The sequence below is a fragment of the Procambarus clarkii genome, chromosome 21 (genome assembly GCF_040958095.1).
Source record: "Procambarus clarkii isolate CNS0578487 chromosome 21, FALCON_Pclarkii_2.0, whole genome shotgun sequence".
NCBI classification, from domain to species: Eukaryota; Metazoa; Arthropoda; class Malacostraca; order Decapoda; family Cambaridae; genus Procambarus; species Procambarus clarkii.
In genome coordinates this window covers 31,688,040-31,707,267 of record NC_091170.1, presented here as the reverse complement: position 1 = coordinate 31,707,267, position 19,228 = coordinate 31,688,040, and the positions used below count along the sequence as shown (strand labels likewise).

The window sequence follows — 19,228 nt, the reverse complement described above, 5'->3', positions numbered from 1 at the left end:
ATACAGTGAACTTAGCAGCGTCATCTGTGCTTTCATTTACGGGCTATTCATGCCCGTGCCACCTCTTGGGTGGCTTAATCTTCATCAATCTGTGCTTTCATTGTTAGTGTGGCCCTGACCTCCAGAAGGATAGTTCGACACAAGTTACCGCATATAGAAAAGAAGTTACCGCTGTTACTTTTAGAATTTGCTTAAGTGTTAAGATAAAGAAGTGTAAAATGGGGAAGTGGTCTAAATACTAGGAAACGTTTCGGATGTCCTGGCTTAAGGATCCCGTGTTTGAAAAGTGGTTGGCTGAAGTCTCCGTGGTGTAGTGGTAAGTCTCCGTTACAGTCTCCGCGGTGTAGTGGTAAGTCTCCGTTACAGTCTCCGTGGTGTAGTGGTAAGACACTCGCCTGGCGTTCCGTGAGCGCTTTGTCATGGGTTCGTATCCTGGCCGGGGTGGATTTACTGGGCGCAAATCCTTAACTGTAGCCTCTGTTTAACGCAACAGTAAAATGTGTACTTGGTTGTAACAACGATTCATCGCGGCGGGGATCGTATTCCAGGGACCTGCCCGAAACGCTACGCGTACTAGTGGCTGTACAAGAATGTAACAACTCTTGTATATATCTCAAAAAAAGTGAAAGAAGATGGAAATATGGCATATTGTAAAGTTTGTAGAACTGAGATAAGAGCTCATAGAAGTGGTTTAAAGAAACACAGTGAAACATTAAAACACAGACAAAATATATCGGAGGTAAGTCATCAGCAGATGAACATCAAGTCTGTTCTATCAAAGAAGTTTTTTTTAGTTTAATTCATTTATTATGCACCCCATACCCATCTTGTGGGCGGTAGTGGAAAGGGTTACAGAGGCACATAATGGGCTCAGGGACTGAACCCCACAATTCATTTAGCTAAGCAAGTTACAATCTTGATGAGCTAGTTACAAAATTCAATATAAGTCATCACATCAACAATGGGTTCGAGATCGACCTCAAGTACAGGTTCTAAATTAAGCAACTGACATATGTGGAGAGCTAGTGTCAAAATTTATATGTTTGTCCTGCATACCGCCCCCCATCCAGTGGGCAGCGGTGGATAGGTTACAATCACTTAGTTACTACCTACAGTTAGCAAACTGGGGATATTTGGCTAAAATTTCTGGTAGCAGATCATTTTGAATGAAATATTGACACATCGCTGGAATATTGGTTATATAATTGTCTCTAAATTCACGTATCTTTTCGCACTCCATCACATATAGTGACGGAGGGTGTGCGAATAATTTTGTTGACACAGTTTACATTTGGTCAGGTCTACTTTTACCTGAGTAAACATTTGATTTGAATCGATTTGACTAAACAAAAAATTGGGCTACTCTTCTTGCAAATTCGCTACTTTTAGCAATTTGGATCTGGCAACCCTGCCGCGGCTGTAGCTGCCCCTAACCCTACAACAACAACAAATACAATTCGACCAGACCCCGAGGAGGTGCTGTATACTTATACTTATTAGTCATCAGGTTGTTAGCCAGCTCTTTGTATCACTATTACCATCATCACCAAGTGGCGACTTGGTGATGTAGACCAGTTGTATTCCACCAGGCACCTTACAACACACTGCAGGCAGAAAAGGACAGGCTTACTGCCATGTGTTGAAGTTTAAGTTAAGGCAAGTACTAAACCTCTGGTGTCTGGTCATGTTACCTCTTTTTCTCCCCAACCCTTTTTCAAACTGAAGTCATAGTAAGATCTGCCCTGTAGCAAACTAGAGGTAAAAAGAGGGCCTCAAATCTAGTCACAGTTTATCGTGGTCCCAGGCAGGGGATCCTTTATTCCAGGCGGGGTGAGACTTATGGGCAAGTTACCTTAAACCTATTGTTCACCTAGCAATGATTAGGATTCTGGGTGTTAGTCGACTGTTGTGGGGTCACATCCTGGAGAATGGTCAGATGCTGCATATATCCGCTAGAGATCCGCTATCCGCTACAATAGCTGCTAGAGACTACCGACACCCAGGGGAGCGAAAGTAGATCTTTGCAGCTTGGAGCACTGGAGAGTATTCTGAGGTCTAGCTGGTGGTGAGCTGCTTCTATACAAAACCGAGCCCGTGTAAGTGGCGCTGAGGTGCAGGTAACTATCAGCTGGCAGTCTCAAACGAGCAGTTAGGCTAGTTGACTAGCGAGGGGAACTGGGCCACCAGACAGCAGGTGTGCAGGTGTGTTGGGTACTTGAGGGGGCAGGGTGGTGGTAGTGTCCATCTAGACGCTACTAATATTAGAAGCCGAACAAGATGAACAAGAACATCAAAATAAATAAATAAATATTATATATATATTATAATAAATAAAAAAAAAATAAAAGTATGGTAACAACAATAGCAACACAACACACACAAAACAATAATGCTCAAACATATAATGCTGAATAACCTACCCAGTTCCAGTACCTTGCCCCAGGCCCAACGTAACTAAGTTGTTTGCTATATTTAGTCCAAACATTTATTACAGTTCTAATGCTTATGGTATTCCGAGAAATTGGACATAATATTTTAATGGTAGTATGTTAACTATAAAAGCTTCAGGGATGCTAATTGCTTTTTTAATTTATACAATTAAGTACTGTACATTACAATACGTATTAGTAACCATAAATAGCACTTGTCATTTTCAGTTTGTTTTACTGTTTATCTTTGTGAAAGGAATTACATGTATGTAACTGAGAGCCATTACCTTAGCTGTTAAAAAATGAAGCATCTGTGTATTTGGAATATTGCATAATACTTGTTTTATACTATATTTTCATGAAATGTTTGAATCCTAGGCTATCTAACTGATTAGTTTGATTTTTTTCAGAAAATGCATTGAACTCCAACAATGGCAAATATCCGTGGTGGTTCTAGTGGGAGACCAACTCTTGCACCGAGCCGTAGCACTGTTTATGTATCAAATTTGCCATTTAGCCTCACCAATACAGATCTACATAAAATTTTTGAGAAGTTTGGAAAACTTGTGAGGTACTGTAATACTTGTTTTCAGATACTTTCTGCATTTAGAATAAGTTGTGATTTCCATTTGTAAATTATTCCCTGTTTATTGTTTGCTAACATAGTAAGAACTTGAGTAAAAAAGAAATCCACCACTTTATCATTGTATTATAATTGTAGAGACAGGAATTACACATACAAATACACAAGGTGTATCATGCTAAATTGTCTTTTGGATACTACTTACTCAGACTAACCATTTTGTTGTTTTAAATATATTGGGATCAAGTTGCCCAGCTAGTGAGTCCAACTTGTGTAGCTGTGTTTTTTTTAATATTTGACTAAAGTTTTAGTTTTAATGTGGCTTATCAGAACTTGCTGTGATATGTTTATTAGTGTTTTGGTATTGGTGGTTCTGCTCAATCAATTGAGTAATTAAAATAATGTTGCGGAAATCTGTTGTCAAAAAATATTGTTAATGTGTTACCAAAGGCTTTGAGAAGATTCCAAAATAAGAGAAACATGTAGAGTTGACTATAGAACAGAAAACACCGGATTATTCAAACTAATAAAAGATGTCCCATTCTTGTCAGGTTATCTGATATAGAACTTTCATGGAACATAGGTATGTTCATGTATTTCAATCATTCACAGAGCAAAGCCCCAACACATGCATTAGGTATGGTAAACATGAGGGAATATGTTATAGTTAATATTTTTAAAGTATTAATTTAGAAAGAGGGGTAGTAGTGTTGAATCTGCTCAACTGTGTTGATGTTTAATGGCTGCAGACACTGTTTAATAATGTTGATTTATTTCATATGATTTGTTTCGCATCTCTGAATTTTGTTCAATATTTCTCCTGTTTTTTACATGACAAACTTTGTTGGTCTTATCAACACTAAACACTTTTATTTGTAAATCCTTGAGTCTTAAGTTTCAGGATACTGTATTTCATCTATGTATATTTTGTCACAACAATTAGCATTTATTATTCACCCCATGTTGTGAAAACTTTGATGGTTATAAGGTCATGAATGTAAGTACAACTGTAATATCTAGACGTGTTATATATTTAAATAATATACAGTATTAGAAACCTCTTTATATTAGCTCTTATAATCCATTAATACTCCCTCTACTAAAAACTTAAAGCAATTAAATACATATATTATCACTTAATTTGTATTATCTTTCATTTTACATCTTATATTTACAGTGGTTATTAAAATTTAAGTACAGTATATCTAGATACATATTAATTATTAGTAATTAAGGATTTTTTCTGAAATTTGTTTTTTTTTTATTTTTTAAGCCTAATACAAGCACAGCATAACTTTTTATTGCAGAGTGACAATTCTTCGAGATAAGAATACTAGAAAGAGCCGTGGCGTTGCCTTCATGTTGTATTTGACTCGTGAGGAAGCTCAAGCCTGTGTGAGAGGGACAGATGGCTGTGAAATGTTTGGTCGCACTTTGAAGGCAAGCATTGCAAAGGACAACGGACGTGCTCCAGAATTTATAAGAAGACGCGAATATCTTGATAAGTCCAGGTAAGCTGTTATCATTTTAAAATTAAATTTTTAGATTAATGCACATTATTTTTAAGGAAGTTACTTACATGGCTTTTTCTATTATTGGTTTTAGTTCTGAGAAGTCATATTAGGTTGCTCCCTAAGGTAATGATCCACTATATTATATGATCAGGTTCATGCATTGTTAAACAGTATAACATTCTGGCACCAGCACCAAAGGGAACTTTACAAACATTACTGGTGAGTCATTGAAGGTGCTAGGAAGTCACATGGCAAACACTTGATACATCCCAGAATGACTGAAGCTATACTATTCGTTAAAACTTGAACCCCTTGCGAACCTTCCTCTGACAAGACAGGTAATGGTGACGAGAGAGGTTTTCTAATTGCTAGTTGCCCTTCATGGCCACCAAACAGCAGCACCATACAAACCTCCAAGTTACCAAACCAGAGTCACCTCACATTCTGACTGTCTTGTGCCTGTCAGCAGATGGTGGCTGGAATTAGTCAAGTTTGACTTGTTTGTATCCGTGAAACTTATTTTCTGGTGCATAATGTACCATGCTTACAGGTAGACTTGGTACAAAGTATCAAGATGTAGAAGACCACTGCAGAAGCATGAACTGAACCACAATAGAATATAAACAATAAATATAAACTGAACCAAAAGCTTAAACCACACTACACAGTGAAAATAAAGTTTCAAAGGATGGACACATATCACAGTGAAAATAAAGTTTCAATGGATGGATACATGTCACTTAACTGAATACTGTGCTTGCAACATAGGGAAGGATGTAATGGTGAGGAATGCAATTTTGGTGTATGTTTGCCATCTAGTGATAAGTGAGAGCACTACTAGGAAGTTCCTGTGATGGCACGTTAGACTTGAGAAGAACTTTAAAAGTTTAAGTAAACATTCTAAACTCTGGGTTGGACTGAGATTTTCTCCAGTGCCTTCCTAGCACCAGTATGACTTGACAGAAAAATTTGAGAATATCCCTATTGTGTCCATGGAAAATATTACCCTGCCTTGGCATGCATGGTCTTGTCCAATAGCTGCTTAGGGAGCAGCTTGAGTGGTCATTCATCAAGGAGTATTTCTAGTCTCATAATGCCTTATTTCTTTGATCTCAAGTATAGCTTTGATGAAGTTTTGTTGGGTATAGAGGCATAGTCCTTCTGACAGTCAATTGGAGCTGGACTGAGAATTGTCCAGTTTCTATCTTCTTGATATTGTAAAGAGGCCCAGCTGTCATATGAGATGAGAAGTAGCTCTGGCTGGCAGTAGCAGTAGAATGTGGGGAAAGCAAGACTTGTCTCTAGGGGGTGATAAAGGGGCTTAAACTCAAAGATATGTTTAGTTTTCTATAGGGAGTCAGGACCAGAAGCAAAAGAGCACAATTAATGGTTAAATTCAAAACGGGATTTTCTTCATTTTAGTTTTTTATAAAGGCCGTTTGTGGTCAACGGGCCCATAAAGCAGTGTATATCACAGTGCATTTAGTTCATTTGGACCATTTAAACAAAGAACAATTTGTAAAAGTAGATTGCACTTTTTGTTTTTTAGTTTTGTGTTGCTATTTCTCAAAATTTGTACAAATCGTATTTTTTCAGGTGTTATGAATGTGGAGAAGGTGGTCATTTAAGTTATTCCTGCCCAAAAAATCTTCTTGGGGAGAGAGAACCAGTCAAGAAAAAATCCAAAAAGAGAAAAAAAGAATTTGAGGAGGACTCGCAAAAGTCTGAGATATTAGAAGCTAGTGATGACGATGACGCAGGTGACCAAGAGATAAACTTTGAAGATGAATCATTGAGTGGAGCTATTAGGTATCAGGTAAGTCATCCTTTTTTTCATCAATAGAGATATTTGATATCTGGTGTGTTGCCCTAAAGTAAATACTGTAGGTGAGTGGAGAATTAAATATCAAGTAAATCACATTGTTATACAGTACATTCACTATTTTACAGTACAGGACTGTTTTACATTAGGCTCAATTTTCAATATGCTGTTTATTCACTTTGATCCTACAATTGTCTTAAGTATTTTTTATTTTTCAAAATCTGGATGCAAATATGCATACCATACATAAGGATTAAAATGAAACACTTTATAATCCATTATTCTTAATCAGTATATACAGTATAAAAATTACATATGGTCAGATTTTTTTTATGAAATAATATAGAAAAAATTACCCATAAAAATGCATGAACTTAAATTTTTATATTTTTATCAAAATATTAATTTCTTTAAAAATTTCACCAGATGTTCTTTTTATTTTTATATTGTGGTTAAGGATAATGTGTTAAAAAGCTATAAATTTTAATGTATTACTGTACTTCATTACTTCATTTAAAGTCAGGATCAGGAAGTCGGTGTACTGAATATACTGTACATACTTTAGGCATGTATGGTCCTGCGACATTGAACTACTGAACTTTCGCAGCATGTAACCTTACAACAGTTGTCCAACTCCGAGGTACCTATTTACTGCTAGGTGAGCAGGAGCATTAGATAATAGGAAACGTGTCCAACCATTTCTGTCCTACCCAGGAATTGAATCCGGGATCCCGGACTGTGAATCAAGAACAAAGCAAACTGTACTGTACGGTACTGTACTATTTATATCTGTAAAAGATCTGTCTGTTAGTTTGTCTGGGGCTAGCCACACCCAACATTTCAAGATAACTCATGGGTGGTATGGGATTGTCATAGGCTGGTCAAGGTCAGCCCCAGTGCCTAAGTGGTCTAGTTGCTCTGTTGCCCTCATCATGAAAGGCTGGAAAGACGGTATAATGAAAAGGAATAAGAAATACAAACAATTGAATGATGATCCCAATAAAAGATAGTTGTCATAGGCTGGTCAAGGTCAGCCCCAGTGCCTAAGTGGTCTAGTTGCTCTGTTGCCCTCATCATGAAAGGCTGGAAAGACGGTATAATGAAAAGGAATAAGAAATACAAACAATTGAATGATGATCCCAATAAAAGATACAAAGGTTATTCAAGAAGATAAATGCTTTTTTAATAAAAGTACACAATGCATAATTTATTATTGGTTTTGTATGTCTTGTACAGCACTGTATTGGAATTTATCATTGTTTTATTAATTTGTCTGTCTGTTTTATGGCACCCATCTACATATTGAACTTCCCTTTTTACACCATCTTTAAACTCAATACAATTATTGCCAATGTAACATAATTTTTTCAAATACAGTAACTTGGTCAGTAACCCACTCTAATTTTCGTTCTAGCAAGAGCTACGTGAGGCAGAGGCATTCCAAAGCAGAATGGCTGCTGGAGAATTTCTTAAATGTGAACCGCAAGTTCATCGAGCAAAGATAAAACAATCAAGTTACTTCAGTGATGAAGAAGAATTGAGTGACAGTTGAATTACTGAATATTTGCATTAGATTACTGTACAGTATATATAATTTTTTGACAACAAAAGTATATAACATGAGTATATACTTATTTATTTATTTTTATTTATTTTTATTTAAATTTTTATTTATGATGTAGGGCCTTGGATGTGTTGTATCATTAAATAAGTTATTATACAGTAAATTGGATTTGTACTGTATTTATGTTTGATAACATTGTTAAACTCGTATTTAAATATCCACTGCATAGTAATACAGGTAGATTTGGCTCACCTTCCTACTTGGTCTTACTCTCCTTCAGTCTTCCTTTTGTCCTGATCCTATTTACTCTGTCAGAGTGTGGTCATCTATATTTAAACATGCCTAAACCATCTAAATACTGTGCTTCTTCCTTTTATTTTTCCATTACCCCTTTCTTTACTCTCACTATGTTTCTCATATTTCTCACCCTCTCTTTTCACTGTTACCTCACCCATTTTACCCCCTCACCCCTCATCTAATATCTCCATTACCATAACCATCTTCACTTTATATATTCATTACCATAACCATCTTCTCTACTCACAATTCTCATCACTGTAAATGAATGAATTTAGTTCGTTTACCAGGAAATCATGAATATGTACAGTAAGTTCTATTTACAGTTGTGTACAATTGTGGATGGAAAACATATCCACAATTTCATTTCATATCTCATGAAAATTGTCCTGTTGGGATGAGGATTACAGGCTGATATATCTTAATGTATTTGACTTAGGCCAACCATGACCTGCCTCTTTCCTGTACCATCGACCATTTCCCTTGCAAAATAAGGCGAGGCTAGCCCCAAGCATCTGGCCTCTAACTTTGGACAGGCAGACAAAAAAATATCATTCTTATAGGTTAGAAATGTGTTTTGCTCTCATGCAATAGTGTAGGATCAACTCATCCCTCCAGCAGACGTCACCTTTTTTTGAAGCTCGTATCCTTACTTGTCCTTACAATCCTTAGTTTTGTCATAAAGTCTGCTGTTTATAACTTGGTTATCTCAGCATCTATTCCTAAAGCCTTGTTTCAATTATTTCTTAGACAATATTAACAGGGGTATAAAATTAATGGATACAAATTGTTTCACAGTGATAGAATATTAAATAAGAAGGAAAGAAGCAATTTAAGAGAAAATATGTAATGTAATGCACAACCTGTAGCACAGTTGGTTCACAATTGATTCAATCCAAGTTCGATTTTTGGAGAGGGCATAACATTTGGACAATTTAGAACAGCGAGTAATTTCAAAAGAAGGCACCAAGCCGGGAAAACTAGCACCGCATATGTCGCACGATTTTAAAGTAATTTTAAATATCGTGCAGAATGTCAATACAAGGCACAAAAAAAAAAGACACACAACATCAAAGTCATCAGATTTCTCAAGGATTCAATAAAGAGACAAGTGACTATGTGGGACACTGGGAAAGGAAGTCGTTTACATATCCTGAAAATCAAGACAAACTACAAGTACTGTACATAACTGTAAAGGGGACAATGCAGTTTAGACAATGAGTAGAAAATATTTCTATTAGGTGCTCACGAGTTAAGCATGTGTAGCTGATATGCAGCCTAGCCAGAGTCGTTTCCCATTGTCTAGTATGACGGTAGGAGGAAGGCCATGGGGATAGAGGACAGGTAAGAGTATGCAGTCTGTTGTTCTTAAAAAGAACAGACTGCATACTCTTAACCAAACCATTAGTCGTGCCAATGGTTGACAACAGTATGAATGACTGGATAGAAATCTGAAGAAGGAATCCATTTATGGGAGATGGGACAGGCATGAATGGCCATAATAGCAGTGGTGTTTGCAAGTTTATTTAAGGTAACACCAATATGGCTGGGAACCCAGCAAAATTTGACTGTCCTAAATCTGCTAAATATGAGGAATGGCCAGTAGAGTATTGGATTTAAAACCCAGATCAGCCTGCAGTCCACCAATTAATATTTGCCCAAAACAAAACAGACTCACCTGGACAGGAAACAGGGGAAGATCCAGGGAGAAGCCACCATGGATTCACCAGAAAGAGGCACTCTAGTAAATTCAACTCTGGTTTTATGGAAGAGCCGATGAGGTGGCTGCCCGTTGCACAAAGGAATACCCACCGCAGAGCGGAGGTTAACTCGACCACTAAAGCACCTAACCACTTTGCAATGACTGCAAGGAGCTTCAGGGTAAACTACTGACCCTTGACACCAAAAGAGGGGTTGAGGACCACCACCATTGCAGACCTGCAACATCACCTTGAAAGGCACATGCATCGTGGGTCCAAGAGCTGGCAAAACAGGCCGGATGTTCCCCACAATGCCATCAAAGAGATGAACTGCAAACCCCCCCAAGGATTTCAGGTATTTTATCCTTAGTAATAAGATGGTTTGCTATTTTATACAACGTGTGTTTAGATGGGGCCTGTGATCCTCGGTGGCCTGGGTGGCAAAAACACATTGAGCTGCCATAAGCCCACAAATTTTTTTTATTTAGTTAAAATAATGAGTGTCTTGGTAGTACAGTTGGGTTCGTTCTCAACTCTCATATAGGAATCCCAAGCGGGACAGAAATGGTTGGGCATGTTTCTGATCACCTAAATGCCTCTGTTCACCTAGCAGTAAATAAATACCCGGGTCAACTGTTGTGGGGTTGCATCCTGGAAAGGGTCAGTTGTTCAACCTTGGCAAGGGGGGGATAAGTCTAATGTATACAGAGATACACAGGCTACCTGTCCCCATCCCCTCGAGAAATATTTATGAGATATATCTCTTCCACTGCACGACACAGCTAGTTTAGTTCATTTATTATGTACTCCATACCCATTTTATGGGCGGTAGTGGAAAGGATTACAGAGGCATATACTTGGCTCGGGGACCGAACCCCACAATTCATTTAGCTAAGCAAGTAAATGTAATCTTGATGAGCTAGTTACAAAATTCAGTGCACATCGTCACATCAATAATGGGCTCGAGATTGATCACAAGTACAGTTTCTATATTAAGCAACTGACATATGTGGAGAGCTAGTGTCACAATTGATATGTTTGTCCTGCACACCGCCCCCACCAAGGTTATACTCAGTTTCTCTGACACACCTGGGGAATGATTTTGCTAATTGTCCATAAACTGCGCTACATTTATTTACTTATTTATTTATTTATATACTATAATGTACATTGGGTTTGTGAGAGTACATAACATTGATATTCATACATTCTTACAAAGCCACTAACACTCAAAGCGTTCCAGGCAGGTCCTTAATCTAATTGATCAGGTAAGATGAATAGGTACATTGTAGAAAAATTTGATTTCAACATATACATAACTACAATATAAATTGACGGAGATGATTACAATGGTGAAGATGCATGTCATAAGTACTGTACTAATATTGGTTGAGTGAGTAGCACGATACAATGTGAATTTGAAGTACAAGATAGAAAGCTCTTGAGGATGAAATTGGGTAATTTTTGGTATTACTTTTGAATAAGGCATAGGTTGGAAAGTTTTTTAATTCATTAGGAAGTAAGTTCCATAAACTGGGTCCTTTTATTTACATTTGCACGGATTTAGTTTGACTCTTGGGGGGAATATCAAAAAGATATTTATGTCTGGTATGGTGTTCTTCGGTTCTATTACATCTACCAAGGAACAGTTTCAGATCAGGATTAGCATTTAGGAACAAAGTTTAGTACATGTAAATAGTACAAGAGATTGTATGGAGTGAGTGTATGTTTAGCATGTCCTGGGACTTAAACAGAGGGACTGCGTGTTGTCTGAAGACAAGTGTTATAGTTCTGATAGCAGAATTTTGCTGTGTGATGATAAACTTTCATCACGATGGTCATGATGATGACCCCATTTACAGATAGCTTATGTAAGATAGTGATAGAATAACGAGTAGTATAATGAGATAACAGAATTTGGGTGTGTGATGATGGCCTTTCATTACGATGGTCATGATGACCCCATTTACAAATACCCTATGTAAGATAGGGATAGAATAACCAGTAGCATAATGAGAGGAGAGCAGAGTGGGTAACATAATATCTGATTTTAGAGAGTATACTGGCAGTTTTTAAGACTTTTGGCTATGTGTTGTATGTGCTGAAGTTTTTCAGTCTCTCTTCTATGTATAGGCGAAGTAACTCCAATGTTAACATTGTCTATCTAAAGTTGAATTTGGTTTGATGATTTACTTCCAAATAAAATGTAGTAGGTCTTTTCTATGTTTAGTGTGAGTTGGTTGATATCCATGAGTGTACTTTTTAAATTCATTATTTACTGTGTTTAGTGTGTGTGTAAGACTGCTTAGGAGAAGATGCTACACCAGTCAACAAAAATCATCCCAGAGCTTAATCATCTCTCGTATCAGGAACGGTTGAGGGCCACAGGGATAACAACACTACAAACCAGGCATGACAGGGCGGATCTCATCGAAACCTTTAAAATACTGAACAATTTGGATGATGATCCGGACAGTTTCTTCAAAGGGTCAGATGTAGCGCGAACGGGTTCAAGCTCAACAAGCCACAATGTAGGACTGAAAACAGGAGATGCTTTTTCACCCATAGGGTTGTAAACTCGTAGAACCGCCTACCCGTCGAAGCCGTAAATGCCAAAACTGTTGAGTTTTAAAATACAGCTGGAAAATATCATCAGGGCAAATGGGGGTACCTTTGACCATTTAGATCGACAGTGTGAGTCTTCTTCCGTGTTTATTTCTCTACCGATTTTTGTATCATCGGTAGAGAAATAAACACGTTCCGTCCTCGTCGAGGCCACTAGTATTAGTCACCCTTCAGGTAAATAAGAAATTGGAGAGATCCTAAGATGCTGTAATGTGGAACTCCTACAGATAATGGTAGAGTGGAGGAGATTGTCATTGATGGCTACATATTGGTATCTGTCACTAAGATGGGATCGAATATAGTTAAGAGAAACATGGTTGGGGAAGTTTTAATATACAATACCACATAAGATTTAAAACTCCCGCGAGTACACGGAGCTCTCATATGCTTTCTGAGGCCTCTAGTAAACAGAAGCCATCTTGGAAAAATAAAATCCTTGGTGTGAGAGCTTCAGTATTGAGAGCGAGACTATGAGGGGCACATGCAACACTCGCTCATCACAGCACTGCCATGCAGCTTGTGCCGACGGTATCACTTGTACAAGGCTCCGATATCAGTTACCAGAATGCCGTTTACGATGCTCGCAGCAGGAGGCAGAACATCCACAGCATACAAATTCAATTTTTTTTCAGGTAAAAGTACATACATTGATGAAAAGTTACAAACATAATGTTGGATTTATAGATAGAGCTAGTACATACAATACCTAAAGCAACTAATACGCATAGCGTTTCGGGGTTTGGTACATCTATTCATCTTGAAATGGGACCTTACATTACTTTTAAAAATATACTTTTGGGAAACTATTTATATTTAGGATTTAGTGACCAGGATTCTGATAATAATTGTGGGTATAGGTTATCAAACCTCAACAGAATGAAAAGAAGGCAGACATTGGACATCAGCTCTAGACATGTTTGTGTAGCTGACTTTAATTTTAGTAGACTAAATTGGGCCAAAATTACAGGAAATTCTGAGACAAGAATTTAGCTCAATTTAGCTGAGGGCCACTAACACACTAGTGGCTTCAACGAGGACAGGAAACCGGCAGCTTGTCAAAGGTCCCCTCATTTAACCTTTTTTTCAATCAGGATTTTAAAACAGCAGTGTTTTGGTATTTATAACTTCGGCGGGTAGGCGGCTCCATTGGTTTATAACCCCATGGGCAAAAAAGCATCTGTTTTCTGTCCTACAGTGTGGATTATTGAGTTTGAAACCGTTGCTCCTTATCTGTGTTACATCTGACCTTTCAAAGAAGTTGTGTGGATCAATGCCCTTCAAATTGTTAAGCATTTTTAATAAAAGTTTCGATGAGATCCGCCCTGTCATTCTAACCATCCTAATTTTTTTTTAATTTTGCCCGGAGGGGCGAGTTTATTGTGCAGCGTCACTCATCTTGTGAGTGGACATACCGCCTTAGCAGCATGTACAACACTACCCAATAGGAAGAAAACCCGCTGGGTTGTTCATCCTGTCAACCTGTAACGTAATATTTTATGCCTGTCATCATGCATTAACTAGTCTCTTTATATTGTATATCATTTGTTATTTTTCTTGAACATTGTCACTTATGTTAGCGTATTTCTCGTTTAGTATTAAGTGTTTACATCTTTAAACCATTTTTATCTAAATTAGTCTAAGTTTAGCCCGAAACGCTTTGCGTAATTGTGTGTAACACCTGTCTCCACAATTGTCCATTACCCTTATAATCTTTCATATATAATAGGGCAGCAGCATATTGCCATGTATACCTAAGTTTATTAATAAAATTAAAGTAATTCAAATGTTTAAATTTCGCGCCGAGTCACCACTGGGATCACCAAGAGACATGACTAGCAAGGTCTAACAGAAGGCACCCGCAGCACCTGACGTCTCTTGATGAAAATACGAAGCAGAAACTCCGTGATGTGTGTTACCATATGACCTTCAAATACAGTTTTGGTGTTAAGGCTTATATATATAAAGTGGTAGGGTTATAATGCCGTTACTGACCACACTCAGTACGTATATATACTTTAGTCCTAAAGTAAACTTGCAGTGTATAATACACCGTGAAGCGAGGCGAACGCGGTCCGTGTATTAATACAGTAGTAAGCAACTCCTAATGTAACCTCTCCTTGCCATTTATAATAATATTTTATCTTATAAGATATATAAAGGATCAATTACAGCGGTTACTTAGTATGTACAGTATTTATATTTTTTATAAAACCACTATATATGTATATAATATATAATTACGGACAGTTTCGGACATTAAATTTGAATAAAATTATTAGTATATATGGGTGGTAAATCAATAGGTGTGGGCTGTACATATGGCATATATTATTTTCATCGATTAACGTGTTATTTGTTGTAATTCAAGGGAATGTTGTTGGTTAAATTAAAATGGCAAAATAGGTAATTATGGAGAGAAGCAGCATGTGGTAACTCTGTGGTGGTGGTTGCTCGTGAAGGTCTTCATCAGACCTTTACTGGACGTGTCGGCGGCCGGTGCTGCACCTCCCGCTCCCTCCTGAGGTCCCAGGCTGAGCAACAGGTAAGAGCGTGGCGCTCTCTGAGGCTGTGTGAGGGGTGGAGCGTGGCGCTCTCTGAGGCTGTGTGACGGGTGGAGCGTGACGCTCTCTGAGGCTGTGTGACGGGTGGAGCGTGACGCTCTCTGAGGCTGTGTGTGACGGGTGGAGCGTGGCGCTCTCTGAGAGGCTGTGTGACGGGTGGAGCGTGGCGCTCTCTTGGGCTGTGTGACGGGTGGAGCGTGGCGCTCTCTTGAGGCTGTGTGAGGGGTGGAGCGTGGCGCTCTCTTGAAGCTGTGTGACTGGAGCGTGGCGCTCTCTGAGGCTGCGTGTGACGGGTGGAGCGTGGCGCTCTCTGAGGCTGTGTGTGACGGGTGGAGCGTGGCGCTCTCTGAGGCTGTGTGTGACGGGTGGAGCGTGGCGCTCTCTGAGGCTGTGTGTGACGGGTGGAGCGTGGCGCTCTCTGAGGCTGTGTGTGACGGGTGGAGCGTGGCGCTCTCTGAGGCTGTGTGTGACGGGTGGAGCGTGGCGCTCTCTGAGGCTGTGTGTGACGGGTGGAGCGTGGCGCTCTCTGAGGCTGTGTGTGACGGGTGGAGCGTGGCGCTCTCTGAGGCTGTGTGTGACGGGTGGAGCGTGGCGCTCTCTTGAGGCTGTGTGTGACGGGTGGAGCGTGGCGCTCTCTTGAGGCTGTGTGACTGGAGCGTGGCGCTCTCTGAGGCTGAGTGACGGGTGGAGCGTGGCGCTCTCTGAGGCTGAGTGACGGGTGGAGCGTGGCGCTCTCTGAGGCTGTATGATGGGTGGAGCGTGGCGCTCTCTGAGGCTGTGTGACGGGTGGAGCGTGGCTCTGAGGCTGTGACGGGTGGAGCGTGGCGCTCTCTTGGGCTGTGTGACGGGTGGAGCTGGCATCTAAGAAATACATTTTAACCCAACCCTTCTTTCCCTGTGGAAAGTTAATGAAGTGAATTCTGGAGAGGATAGATGTTTTGAAGAGAGGGAAGGAGACGGGTGGAGAGGGGGGGAGATTGGGAGAGGTTTGATTGAGGGGGATGTTGAAGGAGGTCTTGGAGAAAGTTGGAGAGGAATAGGGAAAGGTGAGAGAGGGAATGAACACGAGAAACCAGAGTGCAGCTGGGTACTCCTATAATCATGTACAAGAAATGTCTTTCTTTCATGTGCCAACGTTGAAGGCACATGAGTAGGGCTAGCCCAGCCTAACTCTTCAAGATGCTGCACGGGTGGTATAGGAGTGTAATAGACCACTCAGGATTGACCCAAGAATCCCCTCCCCTTCCTTTTCAAGAAATATTGCTCTCCTGTTTCTTTCATGGGGTCTTAAATTGTGGATATGTAGAGTTTTCTGCTTTTCATCTGTTCGTAATAATAAATTATCCAAGAGGGAGTGTGTGTTGGGCAATAGAAGGGAAGGGGGAGATTCGCAAAATGCGTGTGGCAAAACATAATGGTTGCCAACGTATACCAACACGACCCTTGCTGACACGATAAACAATCGCTATTTGAGGCTTTTAAAACAATAATGTGTAATTAAAACTTACAAATACTTATCAGGAAAAAGATGTTTTATGGTGTTTAACTATTACATATTTGCCTGATATAAACGTCAGCTCTTAGTCTCCTTAAAAAGGAAATAAAAGAATGACATTTTTTTTAAATATTTAAGTTGAAGTTTCTGCACAATGTTGCCGGATCGTGCAGGTTATGATGGTTAGCCATATGAAGATGCTTGACCTACAAGCGGGAATAACTTGGATGAAAGGGAGTTATCAGAGGCTACACAGCTCGGGTTGTACTGAAGCAGTGTAAAAACTAATCTACGTCAACCCGTTATCTTGAATACGTATTGACTTATATCCCAAAGGCTTTCTATATCCCAAAGGCCGAAAGCTGGTGTACTAAAAATGGTAGCGGCTGGCGAAATTGACGTGATATCCCGTTTACTGTTCGTGGGTCCTCGGGTAGGTTAGGTTCGGGCAACTTGGTACAGCAGTTTAGTGTTGTCGGGAACGCTCGGGAGAACGGGTTGTCTCATTGACGTTAAACTGGTCATTCCAGTACCCCGATACCCCCTACCACATTGCCATCCACGAACCTTCCCCCACCCCCACATTATATATATAATAAATAAACCTTAATACTCGTGTTTTCTGCGAGTATTGGGGTTTCTATACAAACCGGCGAGTGTGCAGGAAGTCGCCCTTCACAGTCACGCTCGCTCCGGGGGCATCACTGGCTATTACTGGTTCCTAACACTCACCCTGAAGCGTGCACGAGAGGACAGGGCTCACTGTAGCTGCTCATGATTACTTGATAAAGATATTACTTATCAACCTTTTGATCTAATCATTTAATATCCATCCACTCGAGCAAATAGTTGACCAACCCTGCCTGCGGCCTGCTCTTACTCGGCTTGGCAACCTCTACATGTGCTCCTATCTAACGAGCTGTAACCATAGCTTATTCCTTCCGGCCCCGGCATTCCTGCCTGCGTGCTGTCCTCTTATCCCTGTACTGGTAAACTTGTAGGGTCGAGCGTCAGATCTTGGGATTCTGCCACTTTGGATATCGATCGTATAATTTAATGGGTTAAGACTCATTCCACTTTTTCACTATAGAAGTTTCCTTAAATGTTCGTGGCTGACCAGTGTGTAGTACACGGATCTCTCCTACCGCTGCTCGACAGTCAATATCGACTAAGAATTTAATGTTGTGATCACCCTCTTGATAGTGCCTTGTTGTAGGGATTAGAAAAAGGATTCACAGCCAGGGGTATCCATACCTCATAGGGATATGGGAACCGTATACTAGGGGGGGAGTTTGGGACTCGATCTGAAAATTACAAATCAAATTGGGATTAAGCGAATTGAGGCAAATGCCATGTTTTGGTTGCACAAAAACAGAGCGCTGTAGCAAGTTTGTGTACTTGCCGTTTTTCTACAAAAACAAATGATAAAAGTCGTTGTGATTTTCTCTAGGCCTAGCTGTCCATAAGTAAAGTAAATCAAATATATTTACATCTTTCTGAAGTCATAAGGACGTAATAAACTGGTGGTGGAGACTTCAATAGTCTGGGGAACATAATGGGTAAACCATTCGGGGTTTTGAATGGGGTCTTCTTTTGTTGTCGGTGTGTACACCGACAAACATGATGACTTGACAGTTGCTCCAGCCTGCTTTATCATCAATATTCTTGTTTCTGTGTTTTGCTGAATCATTACACACCTCTAATGTTCTCCTCGACGTCGGAGATCAGGGTCCCTGGTCGCATGCTTGTGAGGTGTTCTTAAAATTGTATTATATAAAGATACTGAAGCATCTTCACAAATAGCTAGCAAGATATCGTGAAGACGACGCCAGTTGTCTCCCGGGAGAGGATGGATGTGGAGCGTAAGAATACTCAACACTGCACGAGAGCTGTTGACGAAAGTGTGAGAGTAACTCTGTATTAACCAGTCACTACCCTTTGATGGGCTGTACTTCAAAGCCTCAAGAGGGACAAATCTCTTATCTCGGTCATGGTGGCTTAATTATAGTCGGTATTCGTTAAACAGTTTATGAGGCTCTAAATGCCAGCTGCTAGGGTGTTCTTGGCCCGATATTATCATTGTTATAGACAAATTCGTAACTTGTAATATTTTTAATAAAAGCAAACTAAGCCGCTATGCTTAATAAACCATGTACAGATTTCGTAAGTTGGCACGTAAATGTTTAATGAATCCTGGCCATAGCTGTAAAGTAAATACAGAATCCACCAAGACTGAGGCAAGAGATAAGTGGACACTTGTAATTACGTGCTGGTGATGTAAGCTTGTTAGATCACAACATCAGTGATTCCAGAGAAAGCTGAAGGTTAATGTCCATGATCCAAGGGTGGTTATGGCAGTGTAAATAATCAACACTCCCTTAAATTTCATCACTATGGAATTCAAGGCCTTGCACTGAACAATATCAGAATCGGACATCAATACGTAGTCATCAATTAAATAACCTCTCCCACTCTACCATTAAACACAGGAATGCCACAAGGCAGCATCTTAATTAGAAAAGACCTGGTGCATTTTTTTAAATTAAACAAATAATGGAACCAAATACCACGGGAGACATCTCCCGTCACGCAGGGTGCAGTCGCACCTCCACAGATCTCCAGTATCATCTATTGATAC

General features: G+C 39.7%; 2 protein-coding genes across 5 annotated transcripts in view; both read left to right on the top strand.

Moving 5' to 3' along the window:
- Positions 1 to 1,380: 1,380 nt before the first annotated feature.
- On the top strand, positions 1,381 to 8,168 carry LOC123760650 (zinc finger CCHC-type and RNA-binding motif-containing protein 1). Of its 3 annotated transcripts, none has more exons than XM_045746408.2 (5): positions 1,381 to 1,476; positions 2,840 to 3,000; positions 4,320 to 4,523; positions 6,123 to 6,342; positions 7,763 to 8,168. In XM_045746408.2, exons 2-5 carry the CDS (start codon positions 2,861 to 2,863, stop codon positions 7,898 to 7,900), a joined length of 702 nt encoding a protein of 233 aa, XP_045602364.1. In that variant the 5' UTR covers positions 1,381 to 1,476; positions 2,840 to 2,860; the 3' UTR covers positions 7,901 to 8,168. The 3 variants fall into 3 exon arrangements, with proteins under 3 accessions (XP_045602364.1, XP_045602363.1, XP_045602365.1); XM_045746407.2 differs by having other exon boundaries at positions 1,421 to 1,656; XM_045746409.2 differs by lacking the exon at positions 1,381 to 1,476 and adding an exon at positions 1,990 to 2,117.
- A 6,777-nt stretch (positions 8,169 to 14,945) lies between these two features.
- The window catches only part of LOC123760653 (uncharacterized), a 38,607-nt gene continuing 34,324 nt past the window's right edge, over positions 14,946 to 19,228 (top strand). The window contains exon 1 of one of the 2 annotated variants that reach the window (XM_045746412.2): positions 14,946 to 15,076. The gene's annotated coding sequence lies outside the window, so the exon portion shown is untranslated. The remainder of the gene's footprint in view (positions 15,077 to 19,228) is intronic. The other variant, XM_069328275.1, reaches the window with a different exon arrangement.